At 45.6% G+C, this 23,796-nt stretch overlaps 1 protein-coding gene across 1 annotated transcript in view; it reads right to left on the bottom strand.

The window, feature by feature from the left end:
- The window catches only part of LOC120846288 (venom metalloproteinase antarease-like TpachMP_A), a 39,082-nt gene that overhangs the window by 6,175 nt on the left and 9,111 nt on the right, over positions 1 to 23,796 (bottom strand). Inside the window, exons 4-7 of the mRNA XM_040218001.1 lie at positions 21,200 to 21,274; positions 20,989 to 21,134; positions 15,567 to 15,655; positions 15,345 to 15,456 (exon numbers count right to left, since the gene is read on the bottom strand). Coding sequence (XP_040073935.1) covers positions 15,345 to 15,456; positions 15,567 to 15,655; positions 20,989 to 21,134; positions 21,200 to 21,274 — 422 coding nt within the window. The remainder of the gene's footprint in view (positions 1 to 15,344; positions 15,457 to 15,566; positions 15,656 to 20,988; positions 21,135 to 21,199; positions 21,275 to 23,796) is intronic.

Here is a 23,796-nt window from a genome sequence, read left to right as displayed (position 1 = left end):
TCTGAGGCCCTGGTCATGCTATTTCATCAATCTGCCGAAGACACGGATGCTGTCAATCATGTTAAATGTTTCTTCGAGGCCTCCCAAGATCTGAGCTATCTGTCTTTGGAAGAACTCGCGGATTGACATGATGCCGAACGGGACCCGGCCGAATCAAAACCGGCCAAACGTTGTTATAAACGTGGTAAGCTCCGGCAAGCCTTCGGGCAGCTTCACCTGGTAAACACTGGACGATCCAACTTCGAGAATAGAGCAGTGTCAGACAAATTGATTTAGCTTCGTCACGTCGACACAAAGCCGAGAGCCTCCAGAGGGCGTCGGAGCCACGACCAGTACAGCACACTATGGAGCTGGATTGGAGACTCGCTGAATGAACCCTTCGCGTTTCAGCTGGCTCAGCTCCGTTCGCACAACCTATCGCAGGGGCATGGGTATTCGGCGTGGAACGCTGAGTGAAAAAGGCTCCGTATCAGGATGTAGCTTAGTCGTGTACTCTTCCATGAGCGTACCGAGGCCTTCGAAAAGACATTGCGGTGCCGGTATCTCTACGTCGTCCATAAACTTCACGACACCCAAGGCTTGGATGACTGGAATTCCCAGCAGTGGCACCGAGAGAGACTTGAAACATACAGACGCTGACACTTGCACTGGCCCCGCTAAACGAATGTGGCTATGAAGGAGCCCAAGATTTGCAGCGACTGGTCTCCCGGTCTTGTCAGCAAGTCGTCGACCGCGTCCAGTTGGAGGGGAAAGTTCGGAAATCCTTCCGATACGGTACACACCTCAGCGCCGGAGTCTACCTTGAACGTTTCAGTCTTTTTAGGGAGTTTTAGTAGACCGTGTTTCCCCTTCCGCGAACTCTCCGCTACGAAGAGACCGCCATTGCGCCTACGCGCCGATGGCCTTGGCTGTAGATTTCCGGGTAGCGGAGGGGCTTAGCGGAGGGGGAAACACGGTCTACTAAAACTCGCCATAGACCCTTTCTTGCTTACTCTCGTCCCCCCGCCGAGCCGCCTCAGTGGCTCCAAGGCGAAAACGCCGGCCTACGGATCCCCAGGTGGCGGGTTGGAGTCCCGACCGAGGTGCCCGCAATATGACGGAGGCTTATTGCGGAGAAGGCGCCGTGTAACCGAGCTTTCGGTTGCACGTCAAAAGATCCCCAGGTGGTCCAAATTAATCCTCAGTCCTCCGCTGGGGCGTGCCAGATGCCCGTCGTAGGTTTGGCACGTAAAACCCCCAAATTTGACTTTGACTTTTCGTCCCCCCGCCGCCAAGTAGGCATATCCGGTATGGGCTACAAAACATTATAAAACATTTCAACCTGCAAATGGTAAAAAAATAGAGCGGACACAAAATGAGAGTGTGTGACGATTACGCTTATATCCGAAATGCATTATATAGGCGTGGAGACGGCAGAGCGATGTTTTTGCCCATACTGAAAATGACGATATTTTAAGATGGCGGCGCCCTTGTGAAAAAGGTCTATTGTCGACTGTCACCTCAACGTGCTTGGCCTTCCCAGGTTTGAGGACTGCGTGAAGCTGTAGGATCGGCCATAATCTTGCTCTGCTACCGCTTGCGAGCGTGACAGACGTCCAGCGAAGCGGCCTTTCTTCTTGGAGTAGTTGCACAGCAACTGTTGAGCGGTACAGTTCGAACGCACGTAAACAGCTCGGTCGCAGTAATCGCAGAATCCACTTGGTCATCTGGAAGGATTGCAGACGCTGACGGATCTTCCGAAAGCTTTGTTCCCTTACACTGGCGCGACGGGCCACGACGAGACTTTGCTGCGTCATCGTTTATGTCTGCAACGTGTGCTTGACTTTAGCAAGTTTTTTTTTCCTTGGCATCTTTAGCCTGCTTCGCCTGCGCCCACGCTTCTTTTTGGCTGAGTTTAACGTTTCGGCAGAGCTGATAAGAGACGCGCCATCCCGAAGGACAGCAACCAATATGTCAAGGAGAAGACCCTCTGCGACGTCGGGCGACGGAAGGTTTGATCGTTTGACAAGCCGACACAGCTCAGCGTAGTGGCGGTATATTCTCTATCCTGGCTATTGACCCTTCTTGTTAAATCTTCAGGATTCGCAAACCTCATTGACGAGGCACACGAAGAGCACCGAAAAAGGCGTTACGACAAGGTCGTAGTCTGTCAGCGCCGCGTCCTCCAGGCCGAGAGGGCTGTGGAGGGGATCGGGCCTTTGTTCCCATGCTGCAGGGTCAGCACCTGTCAATCACGTTGCGCTTGGCGAAGACCCGAAGCGTACGAGCAGTCCACGAGAAGGTTGAGTCAGATAAGCCAGGGGGCTGTGTTCTCATAGTAAAAATGGTCTGACTGCTGGAGGGGAACGCTCACCCATGCAGTGGCGTAGCCAGGAATTTCTTCGGAGGGGGGGGGGGGGGGGGGGGGTCAAAATGCATGTGCATACCTATAGAGTCGGCTGAATTAAAGGGGGGGGGGGGGGCGGGCTAAGGCCGCATAACCCTCTTTCCTGGTTATGCCCCTGCACCTACGTCAATCTCGAGGCGGGCGAAATGGCCGAAGCTTCCTCGCCGTAGGTCGTGACCACGTAAAAATGCAGGTGTTTAAAACGGTTAAAAAAATGTTTTTTTTTAACAGTTTATATGGGACACGTGTGTCAAACATTAAGTTTTACGCGAAACACAAGAAAATGTAATTATGTCGTATTACACCTGAGACTGCGGTGGAAGAAATCGGAAGAACTTTCAGTACTTTTGAACGAACGCATTCGGTTCACGAGGGAAGGGGGAAGAGACAATGTATATGTATACTCTCTAAATCTTTTTTTTTTTTTTTTTATGTGCTGGTAATCACGGTTTCGAGATCACTTGGGTGTGTTTTCAAAAAAAAAAAGGTGTTCTCTTTGTGGTCTCTTTATGTCTGGGTGCGTCGCCACGGTTTAGAGGCCACCCGTGTGTGTGCGTTTTTTTTTGTTTTTTTTGTGTGTTCGCTTTGACGCGACTGTTAAGATAATTCGGGACATATCTCTCTCAAGGTCACTGCGATGTTCCGCAGTGTCCCATTGTTAAGTCTTCGTCTCATGTGTGGGTTGTTCTGTATCTTTTGCGCGTGTTCCATCCGGTTCGGAGTGTCTGCAACAAAGGAGTTTATCTGTATAGTGTGGTTGGGAAAAAGTTCCGTGGGTACTTAAAGGCTGTTTGAGAAATAAACCACTTAGCTGAGTTTGAGACGTTCTCTGTGTCTGTTCCTTCTACTGAAAGTTCTTCCGATTTCTTCCCCCAAAGTCTCAGGTGTAATTCGACATGATTAGCTACCACCAGCTCGCCTGCACACTCACCGTCTTTTCACAAAAAAAATGTAGGGCAATATATTGACGATGACAAATATATTTGAAATTCTGAGCGCAAAATCCGTGACGTAACGGAATGGTCATTTGCTCTTTCGACCTCAACGTGATGGTAATTCGCTCTTTCCACCTCAACATGAAGGGGAAGACGATCCACCTCACCTCAACACGCTCGAAATGCCGGGAGACAAAACAAGCGGAAAAGACGGGACTACCGTCTCGCGCCTTCAATATTGCTCTATTTTTTTTCTGTAAAATATTATTTTTGACACGCGATTCCAACTAGATTTCTTAGAAAAACATCTTTGTTCTTATCAGGGGATATGTAAAGGAAAACAGTTTTAAACTGCCTGGACGGTAAAAAAAAAGTGTCATAAAACAAATTTACACCGAAAAAAATATTTTTAAAACTATATTTATGGCGCGAAACTAATTTGTGGTCTGCGCCCGAAGGAGCCCCCATTAGTTACGCTGTAGTCTTGTGTGCCACCGCACTGCGCCGCCGCCGCCGCAAGTTACGTTGTAGCCGTCAGTGCCGCCGCTGAAGTAACCGGATCCCCCACTCTGCCGCCGCACGCTAAACGTGGCGCACCGCGGGCTGAACGCGTTTCTCCACGCCGCCGCCGTCATGCCTCATTCACACTTGCGAACCGGTGACCGGATCCGCGAGAATTTTGACGCCCGGCGACGAAAGCAGGCAGAATTTCTGGCGGAGAGGAAGATCGCTCTGGGACCAATTTTGAACGCCGGAAAAAAGTGTTTTCTTGCCGCTAGCTAATCAGAACGCAAGGGGGAAGTGGCGCTTGCTGACGTGTGATCCACGCTGACGAGCTGGCGGGGATGGCGACGAGAAGCGGGCTGGCAAGGAGGAGGTTTGGGAGCTCTTGTCTGTTCGAGAAATCGCGAGACGCTCGCGCCGCGCACTTCGATGGCGGCAAGAAATGTGAACGGCCCGATCTTTTCTCGGCGAGCGTATCCAGACGGCGGCGAGTGCGTATTTCGTAAGTGTGAACGAGCCATTAATTTCTTACCGACGCACCGGTCTATCACGTGGTGCATGCGCTCTTTCGGGGGCTACTTACGGAGTCTAAAAGTTGCCAATCTTCCCTTTTTGTGCACCTAAAGCGAGGAGTAATACGTAACTTTTATGATCCATAGGAAGCTTCTTAAAGAGGGCAAGCACCTCGTGAGTATAGAGGCCAGTCACGTGACTATTGGACAGGATATTCAACAACAGGGGCGCTTTGACGAGCTTCTTGTCCTCAAAGCCCTGCGTTTAGTAGCGCAGCATAACAAAGAAATTGAACCTCTCCTAGCACCGTCTGTGTACGAGCGCTTCGCTCTGACTACAAATTCGTTTCGCGCAGTATATATAGATCTAATTTTTTTTTCGTTGTAAATTTGTTGTATGACATTATTAATTTTCAGACTGTTTAAATAAAATCTGTTTTCCTTTTGCATACATGTCTTTTTTAAAAAGCTTTTTTTTTGTTCCGGAAAAATGCAATTTATTTTTGTAGATATCCTGCTTTGAATTGCTGGAATTTACATAAAACTCATGTAGGATAAAGAAAAGAATTGTGAAAAAACGGTTGCGTACCGCACACATTTACTTGGCGACGTACTACTTAATAACTTTACACTAAAAGAATTAAAAGTCGTCATTTTGAGTATAAATAAGAGCTTCAAAAAGTAGTCTTTATAAAATTGTAATATTTTTTTAGTCAACTTGGAGTTTGGTGTTTTACAACTCCCTGTAATGCCGAATTAGAGCGCAGCTCTTGAGGAGGAGTAGGGAAGGGTACTGAGGGGGGGGGGGGGTCACGTGACCTTGTGGGCAGGTCACGTTACCTCGTGGACGTGACCTCGTGGGAGGGTCACGTGACATCGTGGGGGTCACGTGACCTCGGGGGGTACGTGACCTCGGTGGGGGGGCACGTGACATGGGGGTGTCACATGACCTCGGGGTTACCGAAGGTACCCGAGGTCCTCCCGAAGAAACCCAAGGTCCTCCCGAGGTCTCGGGGGGGGGGGGGGGGAGAGGGGGGGGGGTCACAGTTATGCCGACGGCGCCGGCGACGCCGACGCCGCTCAAGCCGGAAACAGGCGCCTACGAGCTGCGCTCTCAAAAACAAAGCAATATAATGAATTAAGAGCCTAAGTAGGTTCTCCTGCTCCGCGGATTTTAATTTACAAATGTCTACTCATTCATACCGCGTGTGGTTATCCAACCAGTGGGAGGGACAGTGAGCATATGTTTAGACGTAATTACGTAGCCACTGACACCGTAAGAAACGCAGGCCTTATCGCTACGCAGTCAATGGGATTGCTGAATCAGCCAAACAAAACTCCGAAGAACGAGTGAGAAAGTAAAAAGAGCGAAATAATAAGCCGCGCCATGCATTTTTTGAACTATCGGAGACTATGCGGCGTGCAAGATCGTCTGCTCCTTGCGCACCTCGTGCGTTTGCTAACCTCCCAGACGCGCCCATGTGCTTTCGTTTTCCCCGGTCCGCAATCAATGATGGCCCACACTTGGCTTCCTCGTCATCGCGCCTTCCCCACGCCTTATCTATGTTGCCCTTTGATTGGCGTGCCCCTCCTTGCGTTCCGATGTGCCGAAGACGCTTTTTGAAACACTGGCCCTTCCTATAGTCTCCTATAGCTCCGGTTGTGTTTTAATGCGAAATCGTTATGCACCCGATTACGCGAAAATCCGGCGTCGTCGTAAGCGTGACCGCCGACGACGACGAGTAAAAACGCATGCAGAGTGCACATCGAATTTCTCAGCGAGGTTCCTGTTAACGAAGCAAATTAATGGCGTCGAAAAAACAAGATCTGTATATTTCGGTCTGGGTAGGAATTGAACCTGGGCCGCCGGGTTGCGAGAGGAGCACGTTTTCCCGTCGTCGGGGGCCTCCTGGGTTTGGCTGACTAAAGGTACCTGCGTCATTGCACACGTCGCGCCGCAGCCATCGTTCTTTCTGGAGCAAAATGGTCCGAATGTTTCCGGTCCGCAGGCAACGTATACGTAAACACACGCACGCACACACCGATGCATCTCACCGAATCACCAAATTAGTTCACCAAAGGGACTATAATGCCTTTCGCATTTTCACACGTAAGCACCCTACTGAAAAAAACGATTTGGCGCCAATATGAAAACAAACGGGTCCATACCGGTAACAGTTTAACCATACCGGTCACCAGTTTGTCAAAGGGGTCGCCCGTATGGCTCAAAGGGGTCCCCCGTATGAGCCATAACGGTCACCTATTTGGACAAACGGGTCACTCCTTTGGCAAACGGGTCACTCCTTTGGCAAACGGGTCGCTCGTCTGGGCAAATGGGTCGCCCGTCTGGGCAAATGGGCGACTCGTTTGGGCAAAGTTGTCGCACGTTTGCTCAAACCGGTGACCATGTAGCAAACTGCACCGGTTTAATCAAACGGCTCTCCGGAGCCCGTTTGATACTGAACGTACAGATCGGCGGCGTAGGCACGCCTAGCGTTTCAGCCGTGGCAGCCAATGTTTTCGGAAGGCTGGGAGCGCCGCCTCATCGATTTCAGATCGTCCGCGTAATGCAAGTAATTATATTTATATTTCAATTGCGCTGATGTTCGCTTATACTGCAACTAAAACTAACACTTTTTTTTTTACGTGAACGCGCGACGTTGGTGAGCCGATATTTTTAACAGAACTTTAAAGCTTTGTAAAACTTTGTTGCCGCAATTTACTTATTCAGCTCGAATCTGTCTCGCAGAAGACGCGACCGCGTGAAAGAATGTACGTCTAGACTCCGTTTCACTTTAATTCAAGACGCAGCGAAGGTAGAACGCATACACGCGGCTGCAAGAACATCGAGCATTGCGAGAGCACGTCCGCCGTTGCAGCAGTAAAACTACGAGCTCGCGCTGAGTACTTTCTTCGCTCGGGCGCAAACCGAACTTCTGGCCGCCCCGCCGCCATTTCCAAGATTCAAACGCGCTAAAATGCGCGCGCGTGTTTTATGTTTTTTTTTTTTCCGAGGTTACAAAAACGCATTTTTCTGGAATGCCTAGGGAGAGGGAGAGGGCTGTCCCTGTGGTTCTCGCCCCTCCCTCCTCTCTTGTCACCCGAAAAGCCGCGCGCGAGCTACACGCTGATAAGCATCGAGATCCGGAAGGGTGCGCCTAGCAGCCGCTTTTTTCTTTGTCTGCTTGTTGTCAGTTCTAGCTCGAACTTCGCGCGTCCACCTGCTTCGATCTGTCGCCTAACCCTGCGGTCTTAATAGGATGTCTCTCGACAACGTATTGGATGTGCACCGAAGCTATCAGTGTTCGAAAAGTCCTACGTCTATATCAGCAACAAGCAATTCTTCAAAGAAGTCAGGAATTCTTGCGGTTTGGTTGGGTTCGGCAAATGACAGCTTGTGCGCCACATCGTGTTGAAACTTCCAAGAAGCCGTTCCCTCTCATTTGTGTTTGTGTGGTTGTCCTGCTTTGACCGTGTCGACACATACCACGGATTACATCTTTCAAGTCCGCTATTTTTATGGTAAGTGCACTGCAACCTACTTCTTGGCAACGATTGACCGTTCTTCTACTCGTACTCTTCCAAATTATCTATATAATTATGCAGCCACTATTCTCGCGGCAGCCGGGCGAATAATTTCCCGAAAGTCTACCTTCATAGTCTAGAATTACCTCGGTTCTTGTTTGGTTTGCTATCTTCTCAGTTGTATAAAAGCTTAGAGTGCCTCTCACATTTCACAGATCGCTTGCACGTTTGTACTTGTCTACAGAAGACGTAATAAACTTTGAGGAGAATTGAAAACAATCTTTTGTGTCTGTTTTCCTGTTCATTTGCAAGCACCTACGTGAGTACATTTGTTCTACGTGTTTCCTCCATGTTATAAATAGTTTTATGAGTTTCGGAACGTCTTAAATAAGTTTAAGATAACCAACCTACCAGACGATCCCCGTTTAGGGATAGTGCATAATTTCCCGATTCGAATGGCACGTTCAAACGTGTGGTCACGTGCAAGGTCGAACGGGCACCTGTATCAAACGGGCACCGGTATCAAACGGGCACCTGTATCAAATGGGTACCGTTTCGAGCGAGTACCGTTTCAAACGGCTACCCGTATCCCATAATCACGTTTGATCCAAACGGGTCGACAAGTTTGCACCCGTTTGATTTACCAGTTTGCCACCCGTTTGAATTTCAAATGGTTTTTTTCAGTAGGGCAGTCTTAAGAGTATCTGCCGATTTTTAAGTAGAAATGCTTTCGTAAATTGCGTCCTAGCTAGGCTCTCGCCATAGATTGTGATGATTGGTTATTCAAATATGAGCGGAATTCAAGCTCGAAGGTCTTATAACTTATTTATAAAAAGGTGACATCAACAGAAGGCCGACACTTTGTCACTTTTCTACAGAGTCACCCTCTTTTTCAATACAATTTGTGCAACGACTGCATTTGCTCTGTGAAAACCTCTTTGGGGGTCTGCCAAAACCAGTGAAATTTGCTGTGGCCAATATTACTGACGCCATAAAAAACACTCGACAGCGGAGAGATATCCATCATTATTGAATATAACCAAAACATTCTGAGGACAATTTCAGGGGACTAGGCGACAAGAGGAAGTGGTTCTTGCGATTAAAATGTTTTCAACCATCTCCGATCCTTTGTCATTATGAAGAATCGCAACTGGTGCCTTTCCTGGTCGCTTTTCATCTGATACGGAAATAAGTTTACTTAAAGCATGCAATGATTTTTAACAAAACTCCTCCCACCACCAAATCTAAAAATTTGTCCATCCATAGATTTCTGTACATTTCCCGCCAAATTTAGCGGGGGAACTTGACGTCATTGACGCCACATGACCAGACGTCACGTGATTGATGCACCAATTCAGTTTATCTAATAAATTGAGCGGAAAAATTGATGTCATGTGACCAATGCACCAAGGCAGTTTCCCGTAAATTCATAAAAGATTGGGTCTTAACCCCTACAAAAATGGTCTACGGTCTTCTATCGAAAATTGTATGGCAGGCTATCACCCCTATGGCCCTTTATGGTCGGCCATAGAAATCTATAAATACAGCTTCAGCCGGCTATAGAAAAACCTATGGCCCTGTGTCTAAAGACTGGGAACCAATAAAGTGTTTTTACCCGTCTATTGTAAAATTATGGCCCCGAGTCTAAAGACTAGAAGCCAGTAAAATTTCTTTACCCGCCTACAGAGAACTATATGGCCCTTGTCTAAAGACTGGGAACCGATAAATGCTCTTTATTCGAATATAGAAAATTTTATGGCCCCAAGTCTAAAAACTAAGAACCAATCAATTTTCTTTACACGCCTATAGAAAATCAATACCGGCACTTACTTTATGAGGAAAAACGCCTCAGGTTAGAAAATTAAAGCAAGAATAAATATCTGCAATACCGGTGACAAAACATGAATCAAGGTATGTTAATTAGGGTACGTTGTTGGGCTAGGTTCATCTAAGTTAAACATATAAAATAGCGCAAAAAAGAGAAGCTCAAGAAGTACACAGGACAAGCGCTAACCAAAACTCAGTAGTCTGCGTGGTAAGACGTCCAAATGAATGAAAGTTCCCCTCAACTACACAATACCGTGGAAGTATCTACTTTCTTTGGATTTGTCAGACCGTCCTTTGGCCACGTCAAGCGGATTTCTAAGATACTGAGGTCTGAACGCCGGCGCCAAGTCCAGCTCTTTTATGACCTGTTGCGTGTCCTGTACTACACGTATTGCACTGACTGTGTGGCTGAGGGGAACTTTTGTTCATTTCGACATCTTGCCGCGCAGACTACTGAGTTTTGGTTAGCGCTTGTCTTGTATACTTCTTGTCCTTGTCATTTTTGCGCTATTTTATATGTTTAACCAGCATATGTTCTCTGCCGTTGCAACGAGTCATAAAAGCAAGTAATATTGTTTGTTTGAAAAATATATTGAAGTATTTGTGCAACGATTAAAATTATTTATTACCCCCGAAAAGTGAAAATAGATTACACTGGCACCGAACACTGCAATCTAGCAATAGCGCTTGAGTGAAATCTTCAGCACCAGTGGACTGCATTTCATCACTGCATTGTCAGCATGATTCATCAAACTTGTTCTGCTTGTGTTCTGTGAATTTTGTGTGTTGAGTGATGTATGTGTATCTACCATGTAGCGGTAAAAATTCGGGGAAACTTAAAAAAAATATTTTTTATAGTGTGCTGGCTGAAGAGAGCCATAGAAGAACCGATACAGCCTTCTTTAGCACTGCAGTCTATATAAATGGCTAAAGACATCAGAGGAAACGCCATAGGTTGCTATAGCATGCTGGCTATAGAGAGCCAGCCATTAGAAAAGCTAACGATCGCTATATAGCCGGACAGTGATAGGACCATAGACAAAGCTAAAGAGGCATATAAGACGACTATAAAAATGCTAAAGAGAGCCATACAAATTTTTTTTAGCTAATTGGGCCAAAGAGCTCAAGCCGACCATACAAAGAAATTTCTATAGCCGACCATAGTACATTTTTATATGGGTTCATCGCTCCTCGAAGCGGCTGTGTAATCTTTTTTTTTAAAACAAATTTAAACGAATGCTCTTAAATGGTGCATTTCATGCATTACAGTACTTTGGGGGTAATTATTACTGCTAATGTGTATCTATTGACATCTCTATAGGAGCTATTCGTCACCTTGGTACCCTTCCAGATTCAGTGGGCTAGGAGGATGCCTTCATCGTTCCAAGGTAAGGACATCATCATCTTCTTTGCACGGGCGGTAACGAGAAATGTCTTTGGTAGCGGGGAGTCGCAGTGTTTACATTACTGCGACATGCGTTTCGATTCCGGTTTGGTACCAGCCTCCCTACCTTGTGTCAGGCACGTAGCCAGGGGGGGGGGGGGATTTGGCCCTGGCCCCCCACCCCGAAATATTTTATTTTCGCTCGGGCCGCCTCTCCCCCCTCCCCCCCCCCCCCCCTTCAAAACGAAATCCCGGCTACGTGCCTGTCTTGTATATTAAAACAATTGATGGAAGAAAACCATCACTCATGCCGTCATCATGTACTAAAAACGCCCCTAATCGATGTAAAAATCAGGACATTGGATTCTGTCTTCTGAATATGCCCGTCACCTCCCTATTGGAAAGACCAGTTTGAAAATCTAACTGGTCATACTGGTATTTAAACTGGTCAAACTGGTATTTGGACTGGTCAGACTGGTCCAACTGGAAATCAAACTGGTGGAACTGGTAGTCAGACTGGTCTAACTGGTAACCATTTTGATCTAACAGGTCACCAGATTGCCTTCGAACTGGTCACCAGATTGGCCTGACTGGTCACCATATTGACCTAACTGGTCACCACACTGGCTGAAATGGTAACCAGATTGACCAAACTGGTCACCAGATTGGCCAAACTGGTCCCCAGACTGGCCGAACTGGTCCAACTGGTAACCAGATTGACCAAACTGGTCACCACACTGGCCAAACTGGTCCAACTGGTAACCAGATTGACCAAACTGGTCACCAGATTGGCCTAACTGGTTACCAGATTGACCTCTCTTTTTCACTTTATTTGTAGGGGTGTGCGAATTGGATAGCGCAGAGTCATTCGTAACCTTCACTGTGCAAAATAAAGTCGCAACAAAAGGTTGTGTTAACAGTGTTGAAGCTATTTATTTGTCATATATGTTCTACCATCTCGCGATTGTCACAGGGCGACATGGTACTACAAATAATTAATTTATTTGGAACTGAATTCATGGCATATTAATGCCCACACGAAAGGTCAGCTTTATTTATTTAGCTAGAGAACACTTCTTCAATCCAAAAAAGAGCATACATACTTAGATATTCCTAAAGAGTTTTTTTTTAATCTTTTCTTCCCAAAAATAGGTTAAACCAGTTTAAATTCTACAAAACTTGAGATAAAAACGTTAATAACTGCTGCACCATGATTTATGTGGGTGATGGGACAAGTTTACTCGAATATAACGCGCCCTCGATTGTAACGTGTGCACCCTTTTCTCGCGGTCCGAAAAATGAAAAAAGCGCCATGACTTCGATTGTTACTCGCGCCCGATTTTGTAGGTTAAATACAGAAATAAAACTTTTCTCACTTGAAACAACAAAGGTTTATTCCGAATGCTTCAATCTTGCGATGAAATGAACGGCGCTGTCTCTCGCCGGTAAGGTCGTCATCATGGCGAAGGTCCGGTGCAGCGGTCGTGGGGCAGTATGCATCACTCGTCATGGTTGTCGGGCGACTCCTTATCGCTGTCAACGGCCCAAAGCATTCCATCTTCGGTGCCGACCATAGCGTTAGGAATTTCGCACTTCTTGAAGGCCTTGATAACCACGGCAGACGGGATCGTGCGCAATGCATCTTTCGCTCATCGCACGTGATGCGGCCCAATTTTCATCGCTCTCTGCGCACAATATCCATTTTCTTTTGAATCCAGTATCATTGGCCTTTTTCATTTGGATCAAGTTGGTTTTAATGTTTCTAATTTTAACTCCCAAGCGGGAGAACCGCATTAATGACCATTTTTTTCTACATGAGCGAATTGGGCTTTTACACTCCACATAACTCACAATAAATAAAAAATTGGCAGAACAAGATTTATTCTAAAGGCAAATATGTGTTTCTAGAATGAACCTTGCCACAGCAGAGAATATGTCTGGCTTTTACAGAACATTTTCTTTATGCAGATGTCGCATAACAGACTAGTAGACCAAATAAAAGCCTTATTTTGACGATGTACAGCTAGCTTGCAACAATAGTTCGTGACAGGTCAAGAATTCTGTGATGCAATCGTCTCATAGAAGTTCATTACCCTCTGCCGGCCAATCGTTCCCACTTGGACTTTATAATTTTCCCGCTTTTTACCACGGCCTTTATCCACCCTCGCCTGCACCGAGAAGCCGCTTCCAGGCTCCAGAGCAATTGCCCGAGGCCGAGGCAGGGAGCCTCTCATGTGATGTTTCAGAAGCGCGGGAAAATGTGGCAGTATGAGTCAGGCCCTTGGAATGCGCCGGTGCCCTGGGTGCCTTGCAAGGGAGAGGTGCTCACGTGCCAGGACAGGGAGCGCGCGGGCCAATCAGCGCGGCCCTCGCGCCCGCTCGAAGCGCCAGTCGGCGTCAACGACAGCTCCGGCAACCAAAAAAAAAAAAACGGATCTGGCGCGACGGTTGGGCCCACGTTGGGCCGGTTGGATCTTTGTTGTTTGGGGCCGCTGTTCTGCTTGGGGAGGTTACAAGTTGTCTTCAAGCTGTGTTTGTATAAGATAGTTAGCAGGAGCCTTGAGCGCTGCCTCTGCCGATGGTTCTTGTGACTGACGACGTCCTCCACCTGAGTTCCACTCGCTCGCGGGCGAAATGGCTGAGTCCCAGAACGGCGTTTTTGGAATTAGCTCCGTCCTCATTGCGGCGCTGGCAATGGCTGCCTCTGCCTCCGCGCCAGCGAGCCATGGTGAGCAGGCTCGACCATTTGGATTCATGTTCATAATCAGGTGCATGTGAAACTGAACGTTTCAGCAACCCGATTTGGAACAACTATAGTAATACAACCGCCAGTGTGTATGCAGCTTCAGAGATATTCTACCGTAGTGGTTGCGAGTTGCGTAGCGGACGACAGACTGGGGAGGCAGGAAGGGGGTAACAACAGGATCTTTTCGCTCCTGGGCGTTGCTTTGCGTAAAGGCTGAACCGCATCTAAGCAATTAAGCGAACGACGGTGACAGTGACGAGAATCAGCGACGAGCGACGGAGATTTCCCGCGGTCGGTCGTCGCGTCGCTCGGTTTTTGGATTTCTAGAAATCGTCGCTCATCGCCTTGGTCGCTTGCTGCCGTCGCTTTTATGCGGTTTGTCTCGTCGCGAGAGTGACCGAGCAACAGCGAAGCGGATCGTCGTCACTTCTCTTGTCGCTCGCCAAATCGCTTACATGCGGTTTATACTTAATTGCCGCTAGACTGGCACCACATGTACGGTTGGCGCACGCTTCCAAATTCCCTCTCATACTGTTCATGATAGTGCATATTTTTTATTCGTGGCATTAGTTACATACCGTTTTAGAACAGACGGGCGCGAATAAATCTGCCATGGCTCTAATTTCTTATCTTTATTCTTATTTCAGATGCCTTGATGTACTATGTTGCCCACCACCGGAACCCCGACACTCCAGAAGATGTGGAATATCTCGCCGACCGGCTCGGACTATAATGAATAATATCATGACAATTGTTTTTAATTGTAAATATGTTTTTATATTCAAATTTGTGGTCTGAAGTATGTGTATTTTTTTGTGGAAAAAAGTGAATTTTATCCGTTTACGACCTGTGTTGTCAATTTTACCAGTTTAACTGGTTTAACTGCTTGGAGTGAACCAGTATACGCAGTGGTACAGTATTACCGGTATACATATTTTCACAGTCAGACCTGTATGCACAGTTTCACAGTAAGACCAGTATGCACAGTTTGTTTGTCCAGTTCAACCAATTTAACCAGTGGCAATAAGCCGCTGGTTACCAGTTAAACCACCATGACCAGTTCAACCAGTATGACCAGTTCAACCACCATGACCAGTCAACCAGTGTGACCTGTTCAACCAGTATCAGACTGGAGCAAAATCCAAGTTTGAACCTGGTACCAGTTTGAACTGGTTACCAGTTTAAACTGGTCTTTCCAATAGGGCTATTTTAATGTTTGAAACGTTTGGTCGGACCAGGTATCGCAAAGATCTTTCGATGACATTCACAATGTTGCTCGGCCTCACACTCATTTCCCTTAAAATATTGCATATATTGAACCTTGTCATGCTGCAATTTGCTAACTTTTCTGGAAAAATCAATTACGAGACACTACTACTTGAATGCCCTAGTACTAGACGGAAAGAGCAGACGTTTGTCTTAAGCGTTCGTCTCATGCCATAAACTGGAATGCCTAGACATTCGCCTGTTATACATTCAAGGGCTTCTTAAACGTGCAGTTGATGTACGAAATTTGCTGACTTACAGAAAAGACAGCTGGCGAGCGGCGCCTTTAACACCTTGGAATTTGCCACCATCCGTCGCGGCTGCGACAAAATGTTCCTTCAGACAAATACCTCCGATTCGTCCTACAACGCCTGAGAGATGTAAATAGAAACGTAAGATATTCGGGTGCCACATGTAGGTCACAAAATAAATCAATGAGATGATTAACATCAGTTGTAGAACGTAAAATGTATCTGGATACCTGTCAGAACGTCGTACCCTTTACTGGTTCCAATATCGTTGCGGTTGGTGTTTTCAGTCTCACTCACAGACACATTTCTAATGTGTGACCTGCAAGACATAAAAAGACGAAAAACTAATACATTTAAAACTATGCCAAACGTTTTTAACGGTTTACCTAGTTTTGTTTTATTACAACTTATTAGATGCCCGTCAATGGTATTACACAAATAAAAGAATGATATTCAGTGTACACACAAAATTGAGGCTGTATAAGCACAAGTAAAAACGAAATACTCTGAGACAATTAATCCAACTTCAATATCAAGCGAATAGTATATTACAAAAACACGAATCCCGTAACATGCGTCAAATTCGGATGAGTTCAAAATAGCGAGAGGGGAGGGCGGTAGATCACCCCAGTCACTCACGGCTCGTGAAAGAATATGATAGATTCAAAACGTTTCATTGCTTTTTATAAATAAATAAATAAATAAATAAATAAATAAATAAATAAATAAATATATATAAAAGATAAAAGTGTTCATTCAAAAGTTTTTAAAGAAAAATGAATATATGAAAAGACGTTATTTTTTACGGCTTCTTTATATTAAAAAAATATTTAAGATCATTAGACAAGACATCTACCAAAGAGTGTTGCGTAGTTGCCACTTTGGACTTGGAGTGATTCCGGAATAATTCCGCACTTGCACGACTCGAAATGGAATTGGAATGGACTGGGTGGCAGCGGCTAGGGGGAACGGAGTGGGTTCGGTTCTTACGCGAGCTGTGTCGATTTTTATCTACGGCCTACCGGCTGATGGCGCAATTCGCTATCGCGTGGTAAGTAGCTCTTAAAACAGCATCATTGCAATAGTGGTATTGAAGGATTCATTGTTTTACTGGCTTATGCTCTTTCGATGGTGAAATTGTAGTGCCTTCGGTGGAGCATGCAACCAAACTGTAGAGAGACAAGGTGTCGTTTATGGTGCCGCGAGACGCGACAAAGCGGTTGTTGTAATTATGCGCGATCAACATGCAGCGTTTAACCAGGGTGTCGAACCGAACCCGAACCGAACACCAGAGCAAATTTAATTTCTAACTGAACCGGAAGGTAACTGGAAGCTAAATCAAACATTGGATATTGAGCCCGAGCAGAAACAGAACCGTAATTTTGTGTGGAGGTTACCAGTTTATTGGAAAACGGTTCGGCGGTAATAAAATGTTAGCCGCATTTTCTTGTTGGTGGCGGCGCGAAGTCGAATAAATATTGGCAACGGTGGCAATCACGTATCCAGGATTTTGTTTCAGGGGGGGTCAACCTATGACAAAATGCTGTATGAGGGGGAGGGGGAAAGGAGGACCCATGGAAAATGGAAGATTTCGGGAGGGCCCCGGGCCCCATGGCCTCCCCCCTGGCTACGTGCCTGAACGGTGGCGTCAGCGGCTCAATTTTGACTAAACAAACGGCTACGACGACTAATACGTTTATGTGGGTAGCTTTCGATTACGGTGCGTACTGCCGTCACGGTTTCACTGTACGTGCTGTCTGATTGACTTCCCATGCGAATACTGTGCTTTGGTACTGTATCCAATCGCCTGTATAACCACGTAATTTGTTTAGAAAGGTGTTTGGGTAAATATTCAAGATCACGAAATGAACTGAAGCATATAATATTTGTTTTGCTGTCCTCATTTTTGCACAACGGCTTCTGACGACCTAATTTTTTTGTCAATGAAGGTGAAGTTATATTAAACTTCTTTTTTTACTCAATGACCGGGAGCTGTGTACTTTTCTTCCAAAAGCCGCTTTGTGCTGCTTCGCGCTTGGTGGAATTGGTAACCGAACCGTTATTTCAAAAGCCTTCCTGAAGGAGAACCGAACCGGAACAAAATTTAACGCAACTCGAACCCGAACCGAACCCGAGCCAAACCCAAACCGAACCCGAACCGAACCCGAACCGAACCCGAACCGAACCCGCACCGAACCCGAACCAAACCCGAACCGAACGCGAACCGAACCCGAACCGAACCCGAACCGAACCCGATCCGAACCCGAACCGAACCCGAACCGAACCCTAACCGAACCCGAACCGAACCCTAATAATGACCAGTTCGACTCCCTGCTTTTAACCCTGCCGATCTTCTCGTATTTGTGCGGAACACAAATAAGAAAAAAATGAACTGAATGCGCAGCAAACGTAAAATTTTACGTTTCAAGGCAGGTTTTATAATATGATGGTACAGCCCCTTGTGCTGGCGCCGTGAACCGATTCTACTTAGTCAGTGGTCGACCCTTTGGCTTAAGAGAATGAGTGCTCTGAGGATGCTTGGGCACACATCTTCATTTGATGACGTTAACAGCTTTATACTGCTTTTTTTAGTAACATAACGTTACTCTCACTGGCCTTTTTTTTACCTTTAGGAACTAGAGGAATGGAGCAGTGAAGTTCAACCATTCTAGGAGTGGGAATGGGCCCAGTGTCTCCATTCCGAGGAGTTGAATGGAATGGAAGTGTCGGAAGCTCTAATTCCCCAGAATGAAATGGAATTGGAATGGAATGGGGATGTCCATTTCGAAACACTGCTACCAAACACAGGATAATATTTTCAAGCAAATAAAAAACTTGTATACTGGATCCGGAATCTAAAATAAACTAAGTTAGTTAAGTTTGCTATTACCAATCTTTGTTAAACAGTTCAAATAAAATTAACTAATCAACGCGGGGCTTAAATAGTAGGCACCTGTCACTGCCTCACAGTTTTTTTTTTTCACTTTAGCCTTGAATCGACGTCTTCCTGGCTTCGTTACGAAATTGTTGACATGGTGGCACAAATATGTGTTGAGCTCATTTCTTTGATTTCTGAAAACTATATATTTAATGCGAATGTATTAACTGTCCCATGTAGCAAAGCCGGCGTTTTCTGTAACCGTCTGTAGGAGAAAAACAGCACCAAAATTCCCATTCCCAATAAAACACACACAAAAACGACACAGCAACACAGATGCCTCGTCACGGAAGCGGGCGAGCGCGCTCAAGGTCAAAGCAGACGCGCTCCAAAAATAAGACACAAAGAAAAGCACAGCAACGAATGCTTCGTCATGGAAGCCCTCGTGAAGCAGACAGGGTTCGCAGCGCCTGCGCAGTGGGGGAGCGTGATGTCACCGCTGGAGCGCCGTGTGCTAAGGGAAGACGTAGCGAGCTGCTTGTATGAATACGCTGCGTGTAGGAATGATTTCGCATTCCTGCACGTGAGCAGTCTTAAGTGCCTCTGCCGAAGTTTTTGTTCCTTGTTATGTACATGTATGTCTGAGGTTTGCAGTGATGTGTCTTCCTGCATAATTCCTAAACGGTGCGCAAGTATAGATATAAATAGTCAAAATGAATAAATATTGCTAAAATAAACAAAATTAGTTGTATCAAGGTAAAATTATATTTTTCTGTATAAAATGGGCAGTTATCATCTTAATATTAGAGTAAAGGTCACGAGCTAACCCGTTTTAAATCTTATATTTATTTTAGAGCGCATCTCTTAGGCGCCCGTTTCCGGCTTGAGCGGCGTTGGCGTAACCGCTCGTTGCATTATGGGAAAGGTCCCATAATCCAACGCGCGGGTCTCATTCGTGACCCGCGCGTCGCGTTATAGGACGTTTCCGATAATGACGTCACTTATGATGTGACGTATGACATCACGAGGGTCACGAGTGACGTCACGAGGGTCCCACGCGTTGCATTATGAGGAATATACCATGATGCAACGCACGGGTCACGAGTGAGACCCGATTGTTCATCACGGGACGTTCCCGATAATTTCGTCACACGTGACGTCACAAGGGTCACGAGGATCACGCACGTTGCATCTTGAGACTTTTCCCATAATGATGTAGCAAGTGGCGTTACGAGAATCACGAGTGACATCGCGAGGGTCACAAGTGACGTCACGAGGGTTACCGGTTACGTCAACAGTGTCGTCACCAGTGGCGTCACCAAGTACACTCGTGAAGGTCACGAGAAGGGTCACGACCACTGATCTCTGTGTCTATTTGCAGGATCTCGTTTGACCAGCTTCGCCTATGGGGAAATGCGGCCACGGTTAGCCATCTTTTTGGTAGAGTTATATTATCTCTAGCCATCATAGTAATATGGCGGACGGCGCAATGGCGGCAGGCTGCCATAAAATAGTAGTGGATCTAATACACTGTACCATGGGTGATATTTCGTGCTTGATTAAAGTTGTTCGACGAAGCAGATTCTTAAACCCGGCGTGGACGGGTGCCTCATTCTTGAGGACCCGGCGAAAGTTCTACGAAAGCGCAACACCGGGGGAAAGCAGCGCAGCTCGCATCGAAAGCAGACTCCGTATCGGCGTCTGCTTTCGATGCTTCTTTCGATGCTTCTTTTGATGCGACTTTCGATGTGTGCTGTGCTGCTTTTCCCCGGTGCTGCGATTTCGTGAAACTTTCACCGGGTCCTCAAAGATCGGGCTACCGTTCACGCCGGGTTTCAGAAATATTTTTCGTCAAAAAATTTCAATCAAGCACGAAATATCACCCACGCAATTTTGATGGCAGCCTGTCACCACTCTCCCACAATACTTTCATGAGAGCCAATCACTACAATCAATAAATAGAGTTGTCAAATACCGGAGCTAAAAATATATTTAGTCGTAATAAATGTAGTCTGCTCTGTGGTACTGCATGACATATCACGTGGTTTAGTCGCGCAGAGTATCACATAGCAAAAATAATTTTTTTAATGAAACGCTTTTTTCTGAATTGCATACCGTCGAGCTCTCGCCGTAAGTAGAAATAATTAACTCTCCAACGAGATTCTTGTTGTAAGTATAAGTTTAGAAGTGTCTAACGCACGCCTGCTAATTTGTACTTTGTTAACAAATCTTATAAGGAACAAACATTAAAGTGATGACACGCGAATCTAATATACTCGCAATTTACAGAGTGGTCGAGCACACTGTCGAGCGCTTTGCTCAAGCCAAAATATACGATGATAGCCTGGGGTGGTTTGCCCAAAAGGAGTTAACGCTGTGTTTGGTGATTTGTGTTTGTCTTTTGTCCCTCTTGTTCCCCTTCTCCAGGGATTATTTTGGCCTTTCTTGTCCAGCTCGCTTGCACCTTTGCATTTAATTGCATTATAATCGTGACTGATATACACTATTGATTTAATTTTCATTGACATAAGAAATACACGTTTAACTTGCCACACCTTCTTATGGAGGAATTTGAGGAGCCCATTTATCTCCCAAAATGTTTTGACAATGATAGCAAGAAAGAATCTGGGCAGAATTTTGGCGTTCACAGATAATAAAATCAGGTGCAGTGCATAACTAAAAAGTGGAAGGGTTTATTTTACTGTGTTGTAGAATTACTGCATCGCCTTTTTTTTTTTTTTGCTGCCAATTGAAAAACAGAAATCACAACTCACGTGGTAAGAAACAGCACAGCATCTATATTTAGTTTTTGCTTCTTGTGCAGCCGTGTCGCAAGCCTCTTCCCATACACCTCAAGTATCGCAATCAAAAGTTGGGCATCTAGGGCTTTTCTGTCTTCAGTGAGGGCTCTGCGATCCTCCTGCGAAAGCAAGATATTAAGAACAGTTTCTGCATTGAAGAACAATTATAGAAAACGTAACTTACATTCCATTGACTGGCTCCCAGAAGACTGAATTGCACAGTTAGTGTTGGTTCCGCAGTTTTCAGAATTTTATTTACCTGGAAACAAACAAGCCAACAAAAGTTGGTGACATGACTCAACATTTTCGTGGAGTCAAAAGAATACATAAATGAATAGTTGGAGATTTAAGAACCTTAACTTATTTATAAATGTTTTATCTTTATTTCGGGAACAAACTATCAGCCACGGCGGACATCCGGGATTTCACAAAACGTACTAATTAGACAACAAATTATAAAAAAACGTTACAAATGAACTTTTAGTTAGTGGAAAATATACATTAGGGTCCCGCCTAAATCAGTCCATTTTAGGAATGGTTAAACCACGTGTGAAGCGTGGGAGAGCCCTAAACTCCCACGCTCATGCTGCAGGCACAAGCCTGGGTACGCGAGAACGAGGATAATAAAAATATCATCCAGATTTTCGCAACCCTAGCTTCGTGGTGCTTGCTGCACCAGTAAAAACTGTTGCGCACACCAAACCCCCCCCCCCCCCCTCTCTTCCTAAATTGACTGACTTCGGCGTTTTTGATGACGCCAAGGAAGATTCAAACTGAAAGCATATTCTAATTTTGACCAACTAAAATGTAATGAATAAATTTGACAAAAATATTACACTAATTAGAAGGTTTGTTGCAACCCTGGTGTCTATCCTGGCAGGCAGTTTGTTACCGAAAATTGTTTTCTCAACCACTCAATTAGAAGGAAGTTGTTTTTAAATATTCGCTGAAACATCAGGTATAATTTTGTGCTTAAGAACAGTATAATACTGCGAGGGTGTGAACGGTACAAGCTAAAACTACAACAAAAGTATAATAACCAACCTATACGAGGCATCAAGTGTTTTCATCGTAGTCCTTAGTAAATAAAAGGGCACGCCAGAATAGGATGATGCTGTGTCCATGCTTATTTGGTAATAAGAAAAAAATATAAAACAGGTAGAAATGTTAACCGCCCTGTTAGGGGCGTGGAGGGTGGCGGTGGAAATGCTTAAGTGGAAGTTGAAAAACAAGCGGAAAAAAATAATGTGCACTGCTTCCTCGGCAAGACATAATAGGTGTATATGTTATAGAAGCTCTGAGTAGACGAGGAAAGGGCAACCCTTGCAAAAAGTTTGTGTTGCATTTTACAGGGCCTGCGCAGGTAAAAAAAAAACAAACATGGCAGACCTTCCGGGAGGAATATGTTGCTTCCGGGTGGCTATGATGTTTGCTTGTTTTTGACGACCCGCACTGAGTAGAGCGAACGTCAAAGGTCTCGCCTCCGAGCACTAACTGCAGTACCTCCCGAAATTCATTTATACGGGACCGACATGCCTTCCCGATCTCTTAAGTGAAAGGAAAGAGCCCTTGTTCTTAAAAGGAAATGATAACCCGCCGAAGGTTTCGTAGGCGCGTCTTCATGACTACATATTCGTGCCATCTGGTCTATATATATGAGAACGACTTAAAACCTACAAGTTCCTAAACGCTTTCGACTAATTCTTGAACGGAAAGGCATCGGCGTGGGCATCTATGTCCACCAGGGGCCGAAGATACGTGCCGAGCTTCCCCGCAGTGGTCGCCGACCTTTGTCTTGGTTTTGGCAGACATTCTTCCGAAAGTTTGTATTACGCTGCCCTCAGCACAACGCGAGTCTCTGTAATGCCCAATTATCTCGTGTTTTCTCCAGCTTGCTGTGATGTTCAAGGTTTCTTTCCCAGAGCACCGTGTCGGCTTCTATTTATACTTGCCGTAATGGCTCGGTTGGCACCTATCGTTTTGCGGAGATGGTTGGTCGAGGCGCCGCCGCGCCCCTGGTGCTACATGCATGAGTTTATCTCGTTGAGCCATCTGTCGGCAGTACATCGAAGTAAACTAGCACCGTACGCTTAGCTGTGATCACCGAAGCTCAGAGGCGTCGGCGGCGTCCCTCTTCTCGAGATAATTAAATAACTAATGAACCATAACTAATGAACCAAGAATCGTCCCGCAGCAACCTAAACACAAGGTAAACATAGGAAAACGAGAATTATTTCTCTCCTCTTGTCATGGCGGTCGGAGGTGGCGCGAACACCCTGAATATAAGTGAATGCGAAGGTAAACACACTCACAAAAGACAAACAAAACGAAGCATTCGTGGCTAAATTTTCTTCAACTAATTACACTCAAAAACACAACTTAGTTAGTTCGTTACCTATATATTTATGAATGCTGCCAATCTTACGAGCAGCTTTTAGCAGGCAGTTAACTGCTTAGTCCTGCTAATGTGGTTGGTTATACGTAGCTCTGCATACCCGCACTCTAACATTTCTGAAAGGCTCAGATTTTTAAGAATATACGTATTTAATATAAAGCAGCTTAATTTTGTGAGTAAGACATATAAACACTTTTTTTATTTATAATAAACGTGTGCTGCACTGCCGCAATGCCTACATTAATTAAAAAGTCCGATCTTTATTACACTGGTGCTACTTTCTAAAATCCTTCGCGATTCATTAGAATATGCAGTCATCGGCATGCAGCCTTGTTTTTACAGAAACGTTGGGCAGAAGTTTGTTAATGAAGAACAAAAATAAAGGG

This window comes from Ixodes scapularis, unplaced genomic scaffold, assembly GCF_016920785.2.
Source record: "Ixodes scapularis isolate PalLabHiFi unplaced genomic scaffold, ASM1692078v2 PGA_scaffold4__175_contigs__length_147842914, whole genome shotgun sequence".
NCBI lineage: Eukaryota > Metazoa > Arthropoda > Arachnida > Ixodida > Ixodidae > Ixodes > Ixodes scapularis.
The sequence above is the reverse complement of the archived record's forward strand: the minus strand, read 5'-3'. Positions and strand labels throughout refer to the sequence as shown.